This window comes from Metopolophium dirhodum, chromosome 1 (assembly GCF_019925205.1).
Source record: "Metopolophium dirhodum isolate CAU chromosome 1, ASM1992520v1, whole genome shotgun sequence".
Classification (NCBI taxonomy): Eukaryota; Metazoa; Arthropoda; class Insecta; order Hemiptera; family Aphididae; genus Metopolophium; species Metopolophium dirhodum.
The window spans coordinates 112014384-112031349 of record NC_083560.1 but is presented as its reverse complement, the minus strand read 5'-3'; the positions used below and the strand labels follow the sequence as shown (position 1 = coordinate 112031349).

At 29.7% G+C, this 16966-nt stretch overlaps 1 protein-coding gene across 3 annotated transcripts in view; it reads left to right on the top strand.

Moving 5' to 3' along the window:
• The first annotated feature begins 3339 nt into the window (after positions 1-3339).
• Positions 3340-16966, top strand: part of LOC132936569 (LIM/homeobox protein Lhx3) — a 47716-nt gene continuing 34089 nt past the window's right edge. Inside the window, exon 1 of one of the 3 annotated variants that reach the window (XM_061003312.1) lies at positions 3340-4035. In XM_061003312.1, the coding sequence (XP_060859295.1) occupies positions 3852-4035 (184 nt within the window). In that variant the 5' untranslated portion in view covers positions 3340-3851. The remainder of the gene's footprint in view (positions 4036-16966) is intronic. The other 2 variants (XR_009663480.1, XR_009663481.1) reach the window with 2 other exon arrangements.

Below are 16966 nucleotides of genomic sequence, written 5' to 3'. Positions count from 1 at the left end.
TGATAAGCATAAGTTATATTAATTGATTAGAATTTTAATTTTACATTTATTTTTACTATAATTAACTATACAAACAACTTTATTACGAAGGTATAGTAATTACTAACTAATTGTATAAATATTGTAATATTATATAGGTAGAACCTTAAAAAAAAAATCAAGTTCCAAGAAATATTATTAGAATTAAATCAATACCTACTAAGAATATTAAATAGTAGAATGAAAATACTGCGTATATTAAGTTTACTTTACTTTCACCCCCTTTTAAAAATCCCCCAACTTATAGGTTATTATCGCTACACCCTTCACGAACTCTATCCACTATCCAGTAAAATAATTTTACTCAAGATGTTTATTATTCTAAATTATTATTGTATATTTTCCATGAACCATCCCTTAAATGTTTTATTGAAGCGCATGTATATCTATATCCATTCAAATGCTTACAAGGGCTTGTATAATATATAAATAGCATTCATTTATTGTACATAATTTCACTTAATTATTATTTCATGGATTTTTGGAATTAAAACGGACTACCTACTTTTTATATTTCTATATTATAACCAGGTATTTTAAATTAGTTTAACACTTAGATAAAATGTTAATTAAAAATCATTAGTCTGAATTTCTAAACTAACTACCTAAATAAACAGCATTTGTAATTATTCTAACTTCAATATAAAACTCCAAAAATTTTCAAAATTGTTTAACGTCGTAATTAATTATGCTTGTGAGATTTTTACTACCTACCCAATGGCCAATACAGTGGTTATATTAATAGAAAACTAAAAAGTAAAAACATACATCATCATTCACATTATTGACAAACCAATACATTGCTTGCTTCAATCGTAATCTAAAATATACGAAAAATGTTTTATACATTTTTTCATCTTTACACAATAACATAAATAACTTTAACTATATCCATACATTAGAACATTTTTTTGCAATAATATGCAAAAAAAAGAGCTGCAAGAAATAAATATCGAAATGTTAATATTTAAAAATAAAATTGAAATTTCATAATAGTAGGACATACCTACTAAAGTGTAAAATTAATTAAATATAGGTACCTACTTAATACCTACCACAGATTAAATGTTCACACATAATATTATATTAGGTAGGTAGATACCTAATATAATATTTATATTGTGCGTTGAAACCGAAAAATCAAATGTTGACATTCCTTAATATATTATGTAAAGAAAATTTAAATAAAATTATTGATATTTTCAGAAGATCTTTATCAAACTTTTTTTTTCAATGAATTTATAATTTTGTACACTAAAATCAGTATAAATAGTGAATATAGCGTCAATCTAGGTGACTTGAAACAGTTTCATTTTTTATTAATCATATCAATATAATATATTAAAGGAAGACCTTACAAAAAAAAAAATTATGCTACTTAAACGTATGAAAAAAAAATGTGAAAATTAAATAATTAAGAAATAATTTAAAAAATATATTAATGTTAGGAAATTCCCAAAAATAATATTTTGAAAAATTGTATTATGTTCTCAATTGATTTAGTTAAAAACATTGATTTAAAAAATTCTAAAAAATAAGCTACTTGATATAGATAAATGTTTTTAATATTTAAAAACGATTTTTTCGATTTTAGACCATTAGTTACATTTTAAAAAAAGGTGGGCAAGTGGGTGTCGCTCTGCTGACAGTAGGTTACAAGTGGGTCACTGTAATAGATTGTGTTAAACACAGACACAAAAAAAATAAAAAAAATACATCATTGTAATACCACTACATTTTCATTGCTCCGCTCAGAATCTAATATTAAGTTAGTTATACAGTATTACAAATATACTCGAGTATTTAATACGTTAAAGAAATGTATGTATGTAGCCTTATAAATGGATCGTATTATAGTAAAGTGAAATCCCGATAATCCAGCATAATACTAGTGCAGCACGTCTGAATGTAGCCATCGGCGGTGGTTTTGTTACATGGCACAAAAGCTACTTTGATAACCGTTGTTCGATATATTAATATCATATGCTTTGTTCATTTCGTCTACGTAAAAGTGCGCCGTTCAGTTTTATAAAAATACATTATTTAAAAAAGTGATTCAGCATAATTGTATTACAATAATATTATATTATATAGTTTTGAAATGTTGTAATATATTTTAAATAATCCGATTCAATGTGAACCTCGATATTAACTAATTTCGTGCATATTAACGGTCGTTTTTATTTAACACTGGTTAGGACCGAACGACTGCATAGGTAATACAATCATTTTTTGATTTGTACTACAGCTTTTAGTCATATCGATATAATTATTTTAAGAATAAATAATATTAATAAAATAAAAAAAAACTTAAAGGAACAATCCCTTGTGCGAGGAATATCAAACAGCGCGCTCAGCTTTAGGAGTTCCATCGTATAACAGCATAAACTGAAGGGTTTGAGGTCGTTTGTTTTGGTATGTATTTTTTTCCCCCTCGCACTTGGCTTTTTCATTTACATCGATATTATTATTTATTCGACGAGTCCTGCGCTTCTTTTACCGATGACGACGTCGACGGTGGCGGCGACGGCGACGTTTATTCTCTCTCCTCTCGATTCCCTGGGTTCCATATACCACTGCACTGCGTAAGTTTGGCTTTTGGGATGTGACTGGAAGGAGAGAGAAACTGGGGAAAAAGCATTATTACGTATGCCCACGCACACACACATTCGCACGCACACCTATATACTATTGGATGCGCGGTGTACCGGTGACCGTGTACATTTTCATATCCTCTTCACCACCCACCCTCGAAACACATACCCCTACCGTTTTCACCCCCTCTAAGTATACACAAGCTCACGGAACCCCGTCGTTTTCTTTTTTTCAATTCCTTTTTTTGCCAGCGCGTCCTCCGGCGACATAGGATGCGCACTCGGCGTGCAAACGGTCTGAAGTTACACGGCGGAGTGACATGGTGGTGAGGGGTGGATTTATAGGGGAGGAGAATGGGGGCAAAAAGAAAACCCGGCAAAAACCACCACCGTGGCGACTGGATTTTTACCGCGCACGCGCCGCCGCTGGAACGCGCGCAATGGCGGTAATTCCACGAGGGACGGACGCCGAGCACAAATGAGGGTGGAAGGGCGGCGGTCGGTGCGTGTGTACATGTATATGCGCGCCGACACTTAGCGAAATTAAACCCCTCGGGCCACAGTGGCGGGAAAACGCGATGTGGAAAGCGGGGCGAAGAGTGTTAGGGCGAGAGCGCGCGCGCGTATCGCAGCACCCTCACCCGCCACCACATCCGGGCGAGGTACCCATTCGGTTTTCCACGCTTTCCGCCGCCGCAATCGCATAACACAGAGGCCAAGCCTCCACCACCGCCGCCGCACAAAACCACCACCGTCCCTCATCGCCGCCGCCACCGCCGCCGCCGCTGCCGTCGCCACCACCACCAGCCGGCGAAAGTTCGGCCGCCGCCGCCCGATGATAAAAGCTCGCGTTACAGTCCTTGTGTACAACTACATACAATCTTCCAGTATCGCACCACTGCCACCACCGCTGTCGCGACCTACGCGCACGCACACGTCGCCGCTGTGGCCGCCACGCGTGGTCACGCACACGCACGCACCCACACGCGACAGCCGCGCCGCCGCCGCCTCTCGAGACATTTGCACCGTCAACGTACGCCAGCCACTTGGTGGAACCGGGTCGCAGTTAGTAACACCGTCGTCGTCGCTTTTGATGACGGCCTCTGGTGCATCCATTCGCACCGCCACCGCAGCCGACGACACCATCGCCGCCGCCGCCACAACCACTGCAGCCGGTGGTTGACAACAACCGGCGGGTCAGCGTACATCGCGGGCGGTATGTCCACGGTGCTGCAACAACCGCCGTCCGGAGGAGCACCACAATCGTCGCTGCTGCCGCACTTGCACCCGCACGGCCACCACGGCCATCATTTGCACCATAGGCCGGCGGCTGAACTACAGGCTGCAGCCCACAACCCGGATGTGCTGCTCGCACTGCTAGCCCGAAACAAGGCTCTGGAAGGTAAGTCTCGCTATTGTGGTACTTGGCTTCGGTAGCCGTGAGTGGTTAGGTCAGGACGATTATATAGTATTATTTATTATGATACCGCAGTATATTATTGATGACGAGATCCTGTCTCCAATGGGTTGGTCGTGTATCGATCGAACAAAATGTCACATAAATAGTATAATTATTCGGGGATCGCGAGTTGCAGTGACGAGTGTTACAGCAGCGTTTGTTGTTCGAACAACATAAGGCATATGTGATATGTCATAACCGATCGAGATCGGCCCATTTCTTTTTATACCTACATTATTACTTCCCGCAGCAAAGTTGCTTAAATAGTTGATTTGTAAACGTTTATTTTTGGATTCGTAAGATATTATACCTCTCAGATTAAAATAATTACATTTATAACCAGCTAATCTTCTGTGGTTCACAAATTCCTGTAAATATCTCATATATACTTAGGTAGGTACACGATGCAGTAGAAACCGTCTAGAAAAAACGCGAAGTTCCACATTTTTATAAAAATATAAACTTAGTATAACATTATATTTATCTTACTAAAAACACCTGCAAATGGAATGATTTTTTTCTCGAGAGTTATGCTTAATTTAAAAGTCATCTGCGGTAGATAAATTGAATATACATATTTATTTTACAATCAAGTTATTTGTCTGTAAATAAAAAACCTTAGATCGTATCACTATGTATAGGGTATTTTTATTTTTGTAATAATCCTTACAATAATATATATTTGGGTATAATATGTATTTATTTATTTTATTATCTTTGTTGGATAGAAATCGGTATTTTACACCAATTATGGATTACTGTATTAGGTTTATTATAAAATGTATAATGCACTGTGGATATTATTTAAATAAATTACATTTTGTAATAGTTTTCATTCGAAATATTTTAAACTATAGATTATACATAGCCAAACATTTGGTGCAAGTATAGTATACACCGTCTATTTTGACATTGACCTTTTAGAAAACAGCTTGTCATGTGTATACCAGGTCTATTAGACATGTCCACCAGAAATACAAGTTTCGTGAAAAGTTAGTTAATTTTCATTCCATATTTACCACATACGAGATATGTTTAGAAAAAAAACAAACAAAAAGTATAGTTAAAATTTTTTTTTTATAAGTATTTAGCTACCTACTATAATATAACCAATTATTTTTAGTTTTTATCTACGTAATAAATGTTTTAGCTTATCATAAATTCAGGAAATATAACAAATTTAATATCAAATGAAAATGCCTACTACTCACTACTACATAACGTTTGTTGTATTGAAACAATATTTAAATATGTTCTTATATAACCTATATATAATCTATATATAACCTATCCCAAAATGAAAATAATAATTTAACTATGTGCTATTTTCAAGATAGTTATCCATTTCACAAGAAGTCCCCAAAAACTACCATACGTTTTTCCACTTAATGGAATACATAAAATGTGTGTCTATTGACTATTAAACTTGAACGTAAAATCACATTACAATATTACATGCAATTATGACTCAAGTTCACGAAATGGTTAATAGTCCTAGGTGCGTTATAAACTTATAACATTATGGATGTAGCATGTAGCGTACCAATAATGATACAATTGAGTATACATGGATTTATTCAGTTGTAAATGTTTAGGTAATGGTAATGTTATTTCTACAAATAGTCCATGTGTACTTTCATGAAAAATATAAGCCTTAAAACTGGTTATTCTTATTACTATAAATACGATGTATTGTTTTATTATTAATATTTTTAATTTAATTAAATTAATAATAAGTATGTATTTTCCTTAAAAAAATAATTCTGAGTATACCTTAACAGTTAAGCCTTAACTGATTAAATATTTACGATTGGTAGGTAGGTAGGTAACCTGTACAATACGTATATTATATGCTTTATACTTTATAGTTTATTTCAAGTACATACACAAAGTTATAATTTAACAATATTCCTATTATTTTAGTTATTTTGGTAATCTAATTTATACTTAATCATAACAATTTCGTATTAAATATTAACCTAGCTTTATTTATAAGTATAAGACAGGTAGGTACCAGGTTAGCCTAATGTTCGGCAAATCTATTTATTTGAAAGAGAAGTAAACTATTTCTACCCGAAAATATCTGAAATTGGGCGAAATATAATATTTATGACATTTGTGTATACCTTTAATAGGTCTATAAAATTAGAGGGATGTATATTTGTTAATATTAATATAAATATGTAAATAATAAAACACTTACATCATCAGAAAACTAAATATTGAAAATATTAAATATACTTATTTATAATGCATTTATAGGTAAAATTCAAAATAATAATACTCAAAAACTAGTATGAAAATAAGGACATTGACGAATATAGTTCATAAAATCAAAAAGTATTATCAAGTATGACGTATCGTGATATTATGCAAATATCTGAGTATTTGATTGTAATTATAATTAAAATGTATGTAAAAATTATTGCAATATGTTGTTTTATGAGCGAAAATTCGATTGTTGTTGGAATAAGTTCTTTGTGGCCCAGCATGAAGTGACTTTGTAGTTTGTTTTAGATATTTTAGGTAAACTACATTTTATAGATAGGTACGTCAAACCTACGCTCTCTTACCTACTTTATCTGAAAGTTCCACTTTTCCGCCAAAATCGACCTTTTTGTTTTCCACCAAGTCCGTTTACTACCAGTATAAAATAATATATAATTCCATTTTCTGCCACAACAAATTGCAGTTTTCAGAATTTAGTAACCCCTTACTATAAAAAATATGTGGAGTTATTGATAATTGGCAATGATTTAAAAAATATTTAAATTAAACTAAAATAATTAAAAATACTTAGTTGGTTATTATTAATAAAACATTTTAAAAATAACAAATTCAAGTAACACTTACAATTTTAATAAATATAGAGTATTTTATAATATTATTAGTTATTATAAAATAGCATTTACACAAATATACGAAACAAATAACTAATTTTAGTTGTATTCACTCAGAAAACATTTTATCACAAGTTATACAAGTGGAAGCATGATAAAATAATAAAATACAGTTTCAATTAATATTATAATCATTACAACACTAATTTGTTATTAATTAAATCACTTTATCAAGTCATATTTACGTAATTTTTCGTCTCTTTCCTAATAATGGAGAATGGCATAGGTTGTGAAAATATTATCTACTTAGTCTTTAATAATAATATAATATATCAAATCTTACAAGATAGTTAATTGCCAAAATCTAAAAACTGAATTTTTGTGGTGGAATATGGAAATATATTTTACTATTATTTATTATTTACTATATTATACTGGTGGTAAACGGAAAAATCGATTTTGGCGGAAACCGGTGACGCCCGCTTTATCTTAATTTATACAAATGTTTAATAGAGTCTTTTACTTACTGTTAAACGAGTCACCACATGCATTTAGAATAATCGAATAAATAATGCAATATACAACATAATATAATATCCTTTATATAGATTTATATAAATCTCCTTTTTAAATTGTACCTATTGAAATCAATTTTAAAAATCCAAATATACACTAAATAGCAAGATAGTAGAGTGTGTATTGTGTATACGTTCATTAATCTGCACGTTCAGAGTTACCACACACTATTTTTTCATTATACTATGTAGGTACAATTAATACAATTATTACCTATCACTACGGTTTTACAAACACCAGTGGACAAATATCTGATATCTGGTACCGATTCTGATTTTTAAACCTATGGTTTTCAAACAAAGTACATTTTTTAAATTGAATTTAATAATAATTAAAATAATATATCATAATTATTATTATTTACTATTCAAATTTTAATATAATTGAAGTCTTATCGGTTATAACATTTTAGTTTAGAATTATAGTATTATACATTTATTCTCATCTCTTTTGTGTAGAGTAAAAATTGTTAGGTAGGTACCAATTGTTTTAAAAATTAAAAAATTTAATAAAATGATGTCAGATTTATATTTTGTAAGCTTACCTAATTATGCAAATTTAAAAGATCTAATATATTATTCATAACTCTTTTTCTTTAATTTATATTTTATAATACCAAACATAAATTTAACTTTCACAGGGTTTAATTAATAATAAATTATAAATAATAAATGGTAAATACTAAATTGTTAAACAAGTAATTATAAAATAAAAGTAAATTAATAATTAATAATTATTAAACAATATTATAAATTATTGTGTAAGAATACAAGATATTCCACTAAAAATGGAGACAGTCGTGTTCTTCTTGAGGATACTGTTAAACCACTTCCAGAAAACAGTCTTTCACTACAAACAGATGTACCTGGTATACCCAGAAACTTGAAAATCACTGGTAGCAAGTGAGGAAATGTTTGATAATTTTCTTCCCACCACTTTAATGGATCTGCTTTTGGTTCAATGTTCTTTAACTTAAAGTAATTTTCTATCTAACAAATTAAAAAAATAGTAAAAATATTAGAGTAAGAACTAACAACAATTAATAAACAATAATTATTAATAATTATTTATCATTTTTTTAATGTATTATACTATTATTAATAGAAATTTAAAAATCATAGTTCAATTGTTACTTCATTTATTGAAGTTACTGTAGTAGATTCTATTGATACTGAACGCTGATGAAGTATGTCTCAAAGTGAATAGTCTGAATTTTCAAATTCTTTAGTTAACAACTCATCTAAAGTGATTGGTTGTGATAATATCTCATTATTGTATCTATATTTTTCTGCTTCTGATGTAATGTATGACTTTGCTTGTAATAGCTCATACTCATTTAACATAATTCCTTTAAATCTTGGATCTACCAACATAGCTATAATGTAGATTTTATTTTCTTTATATACATCAAATCGTTTACACATGGATCTTAATAATTTCTGCGAAGCGTGTTCCAGGATTTTGTGTCGTACTTGTAAAAAATAAATTTAATTTAGCCTCAATTGTATAAATGATTGGTAGTACCATAGACAATGTAGGTGTATCTTCTCGACCGAGTTCTTTCGTTGCTTCAAATACCGGCTTGAGAAGAATAACAGTATAACCTTCGATCATATTCCAATCTCTAGCAAACAATAACTGTCCTTTTTTAATTTTAGGTAAGTCAATTAAAATGGCATCTTTTTGCTCTAACATTCTTTGTAGCATCAAATATATACTATTCCATCGAGTGTTGACCATTTGAATAAGTTTATGTGGTGCTAAATTTAACCTGTTTTGTGTTTCTAGTATATAATATATAATATTGTATATACTATTTAGCATTTAACTATATAGATTATAGACAGTAGGAAAACTAAAAATAAAATACACATCGGAAACATTTTTAGTTCGAAACGTTTGACATGTTAGAATTTTTGCTGTTCGTACATTTTTTGAGTTCGAACTATTTTAATTTTCGAACTATTTTGATTTTTGAACTTTTTTGTTCGAGTTCGGTTCGATTCGGTTTTTTTAAGACTGGGTTTGACTTTCGAACTCGAACCGAACACCTAAAGTTCGGTTCGATTTTTTGAACTTCGAACAGTTCGACCCACCTCTAGTATTTTATAAAAGATTATTAATTTAACTTAAATGTTTCTAATATTCTGATTCTGAACTATATCAAATTACATTAGGGATAGGCGTTATGCTTTTATGGTAAACCTTGAGACGTTATTAGACATACTAATGCGGATATTTATTAAGTTTCTAAACTATGATAGTTAAATTGTCAAACAATATAGAAAGTGCACATAAAAGATGGAAGATGATACAAAAACCAATTATTAGAAGTGCTCTATTGAATAGCATTACAGTATTGACATTTATTCCCCATATGTGCATTTAAGGTTACATATTATAATGTATTCTATGGTTATAATAAACGATGATAAAAATATTTGTTATATCATAATTTCCATTGTAAGGACACTAGTAATGAATTTTTCAGAAAATGATCGATTTCACAATACTTTTCTACGGCTTAGTCTATATTCCGTATTTTCAATATAATTTGCAACATAATTAAAATTATTTTGCATACTTTCATAATTATATGATTATTCAAATAGTTTTTTTTACATTTCAGATCTTAAGTTAAAAAATATTGAATTACTATTAAAATATACAGTTCTTTAAACTTTATCCCACCTAAACACTTATAAAAAAATCCAAAGAAATGTTTGTTAAGAAAAAATGTAAGTTTCGTTTATATCATCATAAAATGTTTTCAGAATAATAATAATAATTAATAATATTTTACTAAAGGGGGGTACTAATACAAAATACTAGTTTGGTAATAATGAACAAATAATAATAGTAATAATAATAATAATTAATAATCAATGTACAAATGACAGGCATAACAAACTATATATGTCACACTTTATAACAGAAACATGTCACCTGTACTTAGGTCACTTGTCAAAGGTAGGTAGAGCACAACCACAGCCAAATATTTACAATGTAATATGATTTATGAATAACGCAATGACATTATTTATAAATAAAAATAATGAAAAACTAATGTTATATACAAAAGTTATTTATTTAGTAAATGTTGGTTGCAATTATTCCTTGAAAAAGTACTTTTTTATTGGAGGTAGGTTTTATGATTATTTTGTCCTGTTATGTAATCTAATTTATTGTTTTACTCTTTTTCTATTGTGAAAATGTTTGCTGCGATTAACTTAACTTGATTTCAGTTAAGTATTTCTGTCATTCTAAGCCACTTCGAAATAATGTATAGATATATGTCATGCTGAAAGTAAACGATCAAATCCATTGTTAAATCCCTCACAAATACTGTTAGTCTTAACCCAGTCACTTTTAATTATATCAAATGCATTCCAGTACACTGTGTCATCTTGATAATCGTAAGAATGGATCATTTTCACAGTTAATAATAAAACTTAGTATCTCAATTGTATACAGCTGATAATGTAAATTCAAATTAACTGTCAAATCTCTAAAATAAACTCCGTAGATTACACTGGCATTAAAAAAACCGGAATATCCATACCACCGTTATTATATTTTTTTATGTAGGTATATCCAAGTTTTGAAATTTTCATACAAAATATCACGCGATAAGTTTTCCTACACTAAAAAAAAAATTTACCGGAGAGTAAAATAAAATTATGTTTATATATGTACCCGTAAACTAACAAATTCTAATTCTCATTTTATTTTTATTTTATTGTAATTTAAAAACAATTAACTGTAGACACTTGAAACTGTCATCAAATGTTTATTTTTATCATTTTCTATACATGATAAAATTTTAAAAATACTTTGACTTGTTTTGAACTTTTCATAGATATTTTCAATATTTTTATTTTTTTTCTAGAAATGACTATACATTTTTTATTTTTGGGGTCGAAATACTTGAAAATTGAATACAAGGTTTCTCATAAGTTTTTAAATAGCAGTTGTCAAAGATATTAAAGATCCAAAAGCACGATTTTTTTTATGAGTATTTAAAGTTAAAATTTTGACCAAAATCTCGAAAATTTGCAAATTATTTTGCAGGTAATTAAAAATATTATCAAGGATTATCATAAATACTTCATACCTACTGTAACCGAAAAATCTAAAAGATTTATAAACACAGTTTTTTTTATAGACATTTTAAGTTCAAATTTGGACAGTATTTGATATTTAAACGAAGATTAACAAATTTAGTAATTTTGTTGTAATTTAAAAATATTATTCGTGAATACTTGAAACTTTCAAAGTATATTATTATATTATGTGGACGAACCATTAGATAGTGTTTGACGAAAGTTTGCGGCAAAATTAAATATAGGCACCTATACTTACAAGCACTGTGCCCGTACTGTTTTGTAAATGCGTTAGTTACGGTTTAATAGATTCTAAGTACCGACAAAATGTATTATACGGGTCCTGGCTCCTTCCCCTCACGGTATTTTGCGTGATCATCCTCGAAACATAATAAATAATAATAATAAAAAAAAAGGGACACGCCGACAGAGCAAAAGATAACTATCGGCAGTAACATACGGCAGCACTCGGCGTCACTCGGAAAAATGACCGTTCGGCTAGTCAAAATAATAAAGGACACGGGACCACCTGTTCAATATGGATATTACTATGATTAGTCGCATGAATGATGGGCTACCCTCCGCGGCGAGCCCCTTATTAGTCATCGTTATCGTGTATGCATGTGTATACTAGTTGCATGTAAACGACCGATTATTATTATTATTATTATTATTACTATAAGCAGGCCTTGTGAAGTGCACGCATTACGCAAATGGTTTTCGAGACGAACGTTAAAAAAATATATATAAACGGCCAATTACAACGACCACTTGGATTTTTAGGAAATGTAATCACTAAACATGGACAAAAGGGTCATGCGTGAAAGGGGTCAGTCGGCCGGTGTCTTTTCTCTTGGGACAAACGACGAAAGCGTGACATAGAAAACGAACGTCGACTTGGAAGACTTTGAAAAGCTGCACGTTTCAATATTTGAATGATAATATACAAATGTACAATCGAATAGTAAGTGCCACAAATCAGTTTTAAATAAATATTATACCTCAGTCGACCGGCACTGTAACTCGGTAAATTGTTTCTCTTATGTGTGCAAAATAATATATGTATATTTTGTTCCACACGAGCAGTTTAAACAATAAAATTGTTTTCTATATAGTGATCGACGTGTTGAAATTCTTCCAATCATAATATAGTTCATCTTATTTTCATTAGTCATAAAATTCTGAGCAAAAGTTATTGCTGTTTTCTAAAAATTATTTTAGAGATAAATAATAAGGTTTCAATGGCCATTTTTTATTATACGGTTTCTTCTAAGGATTCTGTAGAAAACAAATTATTATACAATTGTCTAAAATATCTTACTAAGAAAACGTATTTTTTCTGGTCTGGTCTGGTCTGGAGGGCACTTTGAAAAATGATCATCCAATGGTTATTATTTGAAAAGTGTAAAAAACTTGTTATTTTCACTGACTTTAGGAAAAATACTGCTGTAATCTTGTTTACTCGAAACCATAAAAAAAAGGGCCAAAGGTATACGATGCAAGTTTCATTTTATCGAGTCATTCCGGCGCTTTAATATGTTCTACTTAAAAGCTGGAGGGCTCCCCAGGTTCGACCTGCAATTAAAGGCGTTCGGAAAGGTTAAACACTTGCACCAACCGTTAAGTAATGAATGTTACTGCTGTTCACTGGTGTTGATTAAAACTTACAAAGACCTCTTTGCACCTGAGGCTTCTTTTTAGCATGTGATTAATTTTTCTTTTTACATTTTTTCTTAGTTTCCTCGAGATTTCTTTTTTCTTTCTTTTTATATTATAAAAAAAACTTGAATATTACCTACATTGTTCCATAATGGTATGAAAGTTTCGCTATAAATAAAATTTAAAAAAAAAACAAGAAATGTAATTTATATCTAGAAACTAACGTAAAATGTTATTATTGAACGAACGTCTTTTTAATTTAATTTTATGGTTATGATTTCTAAAAATAATGTATTTATATATAATTTATTTTTTGTGCATTACGTAGGTATACAAATTCGCATAAAAACATTCAATACTGAACAAAAATATACACAAAATAAATTCTAGATACTTATACAAAAAAAAAATATAATAATACCTATACCTTTGTATTATTTGCTTTATGACAAAATATTAGTGTGATGAACGTATGTTTTTGTTCAATCGTTGCATTAGCTTTAGTTTTTTTTATAATGTATACGAAATATAGTTTATTGATTTATTAGTATTATAATTTAAGGAGTGGGGAAAAAATGAAATAAAATAAGATTGTATACTAGATGGAAATGTCAGGCTTATGGTATTATTTATTTTTGTGTGTTTAAGATTTTTTTTTGTAAAATAAACGAAAAATAAAATATTTAAAAAAGCACAAAAGTCACATTTTATTAACGTTTTTGTGGACTATGGTGAATATCATGTCGTGCCTACAAAGCTGTATAAATGTATACCTACAACATGCAAATGTAAGTCAAAATTAAACAGTTCAACGTGTAGTTTATTTAACTTGTTTGTGTATACAATATTATAATTATAATAGTTATAATATACACTATATAGGTTTCAAATGTACATAAAAATATGATTTTAATATGAAAAAAAATAAAAAAATAAATGTTGACAAATATATCTTGTGTTTTATTTTCGTGGAAATTACTGATGTCATATTTTTTTATTATAATATACACATAACATTTGAGACTTGACAATCTGAAAATGTCTTTAAAATAATTGTTCACTATAAAAACTTATGTTTTCAAATAAACTTTTAGATCACGATGTATATTAGTTTTAAAATGATATTTTTTTGTTATTATTATTTTTTTTTATGATTTTTTTACTGATCAATTTTTCGGTTAGAATGAGGGTATAAAAAGCTTCTATATATTATGTAATACTGTTTTTAGACCGTTCTTGATTTTCTCATTAGTTTAATATAGTATTTAAAAAAACCATTGAAAACTTTCGTGCATTTTATAAGAAATATCTACATGTTTTCACCGTTATTTCCGTTCAAAATAGTTTTTTCTATTGTGATCGTTACTATAAAATTAAATATCAAAAGTCACAACATCTCAAAGCAAGATGATGGCTTAATGTTCAGCACCCTGTCTGTATCCAGGATTGGGCGAGTTACTTGATTAGTTGTAACTGGTTACATTATTAAAAGTTACATTAACATTTCTAGTTTATCTAGATGCGACATACTTTGCAAATTTAAATTGGTTACAACTTGAAGTTACAGTAAGTTAGTTTACGATTAATTACATTTAAAGTTAAAGTTGTTAATTTATTTAAGAATATACTGATATTAATAAATATTTATTTGTATGAGGGATCCGTGAGAAAAATGTATGATGCAAGTTATAGTTAAAATGTACAACAATTCTTGACCAATCAATCAGTATTGTAAAAATGTTAAATAAACATATTCTAGGCTAAAAATATTTCCAATTTCTAAATTTAAAAAAAACATTATAATAATTGTAAGCAGTGTCTGTAATGTGATCAGGCTTACGTATTAGAAGTCCATTTTAGAAAAGAATAATAAAGTCACATTTTCAAGTAAAACGTATTCTTTGTATTCTCATATTGCATATAGTCTAAGTGTTCTGCTCAACTCATCGGTGACAAACAGGGGATGACTATTAGGAGCGTGCAGAGGAAAAAATGAGGATGAAAACTAATCAACCGATGAAATACGTCCAAATGTTTCACTTAGTCCAAATGCCATTTTACCCTCTACAAAACGGCCAGCAGTTAAAATCGGTCGAGGGATTACCATTGATTATCACTAAACCTTTCCCCATAGGATAAGTCACAAACGACGATCGGCGTGCTAAGGATCAACACCGTGAAAGGGGACATGTACACACATACTGTACGTTTTGAACACTTAGAGGGTGTGGATTATCATAAAACGCCGATGTACACATAAAGAGAAATTTAGGAATTAGCTACAACTAAATTTCGTAATGGGGTTGACAAATCTCTCAAAGGCCACACCGCTGCTTTTAGAATGATTAACTGAAACCAAACTATGCAAATATGGGGCAAAACTATGTTTATCATTTCACAAGAGTTTATTTTGTAACAAAATATGTGGGTACCGGGTACGCTACTACCTATATATTATACTCTAATAGCATATATACTAATTAATAATTATATTATCGAATTATAAACAAACAATATTTTAATTTTTTTCATAATATCTAAATAAATCTTAAACTCAATGTATACATATTATAAGTGTGCCATATATCTACATGTCTGAGTAAAATGGTACCGAATAACACTAAAATAAATAAACTATTAAGCTATAAAAAGTATAATAGATACTATACATATTTTATATTCACGTATCTAAATTCAACTTTGTTTACCGATAATGTATATTTTTGAAATTAATTTTCTTGTCAAAGATTACCTATTATTTTTTTTTTCATTCATGTTACAGCTTTAACTGCAAAGGTTGTTTTTATTATTATTGCAAATGATTTCATCAGTTACATCTAAACAATACAGAATTGAACAAGAAATATTTCATCCTTGTTAGGAATATCTAATTAAAGTGATTATTAAGGCAATACTTATTTTTTATTAGTTATTTATATTATTATTTTAATTTTGTCACAGAAATCACAGCTTTGCTTTCATTATATTTATCATTATTCAATTATATGCACATCTGATGGTATAGTGATGTACATCCAAAAATAAATATAGTTTACATTCGCATATTATAATATATATAATTATATAAATACATTAAAAATTGTAAAAATATATACTTACCTATGTAACTGGTACCTAACTACTTACAATCCAATATCTGATGATAAATACCAACATATTTACGATGCACAGAAATTGCCGATGCTAGAGATTTCTCTTGAAAATAATGTATTATACGATGTGCTGTCTTTCAAAGGCTTATTAAGCACTTTACGGCGTCAGAATAATATATTATTTAAGCATAGTATTTGGTGAAAAACAGTTTTGCGGATAGTTGTATTATATATTAACCCAGTCGTATATATTAACCTGATGTTCACAAATTGTTTTTGTTTCCTATTGTACCATAATATATAAAACAAATGCACGGAAAAATAAAAAATGTTGTTTGATTTTCATGTAGAACACCACGCCCGTGTGTTCTATATCACCCAAAAGATGGCACGTGACTTACGTTGTCATTGTTCGCGACTGCCATTGTTGTGCTGCACGAGACTTCACAATATAATACTGCACACGCATCAGACGTTCATAATAATGCAACCCGTACAAATCTCTTGCATTGTAAATGTTTCCCTAATGTGTTTCTAAATGACTGAATGAGCTTATTTTTTTCCTCCCAATATTTTCCATGCT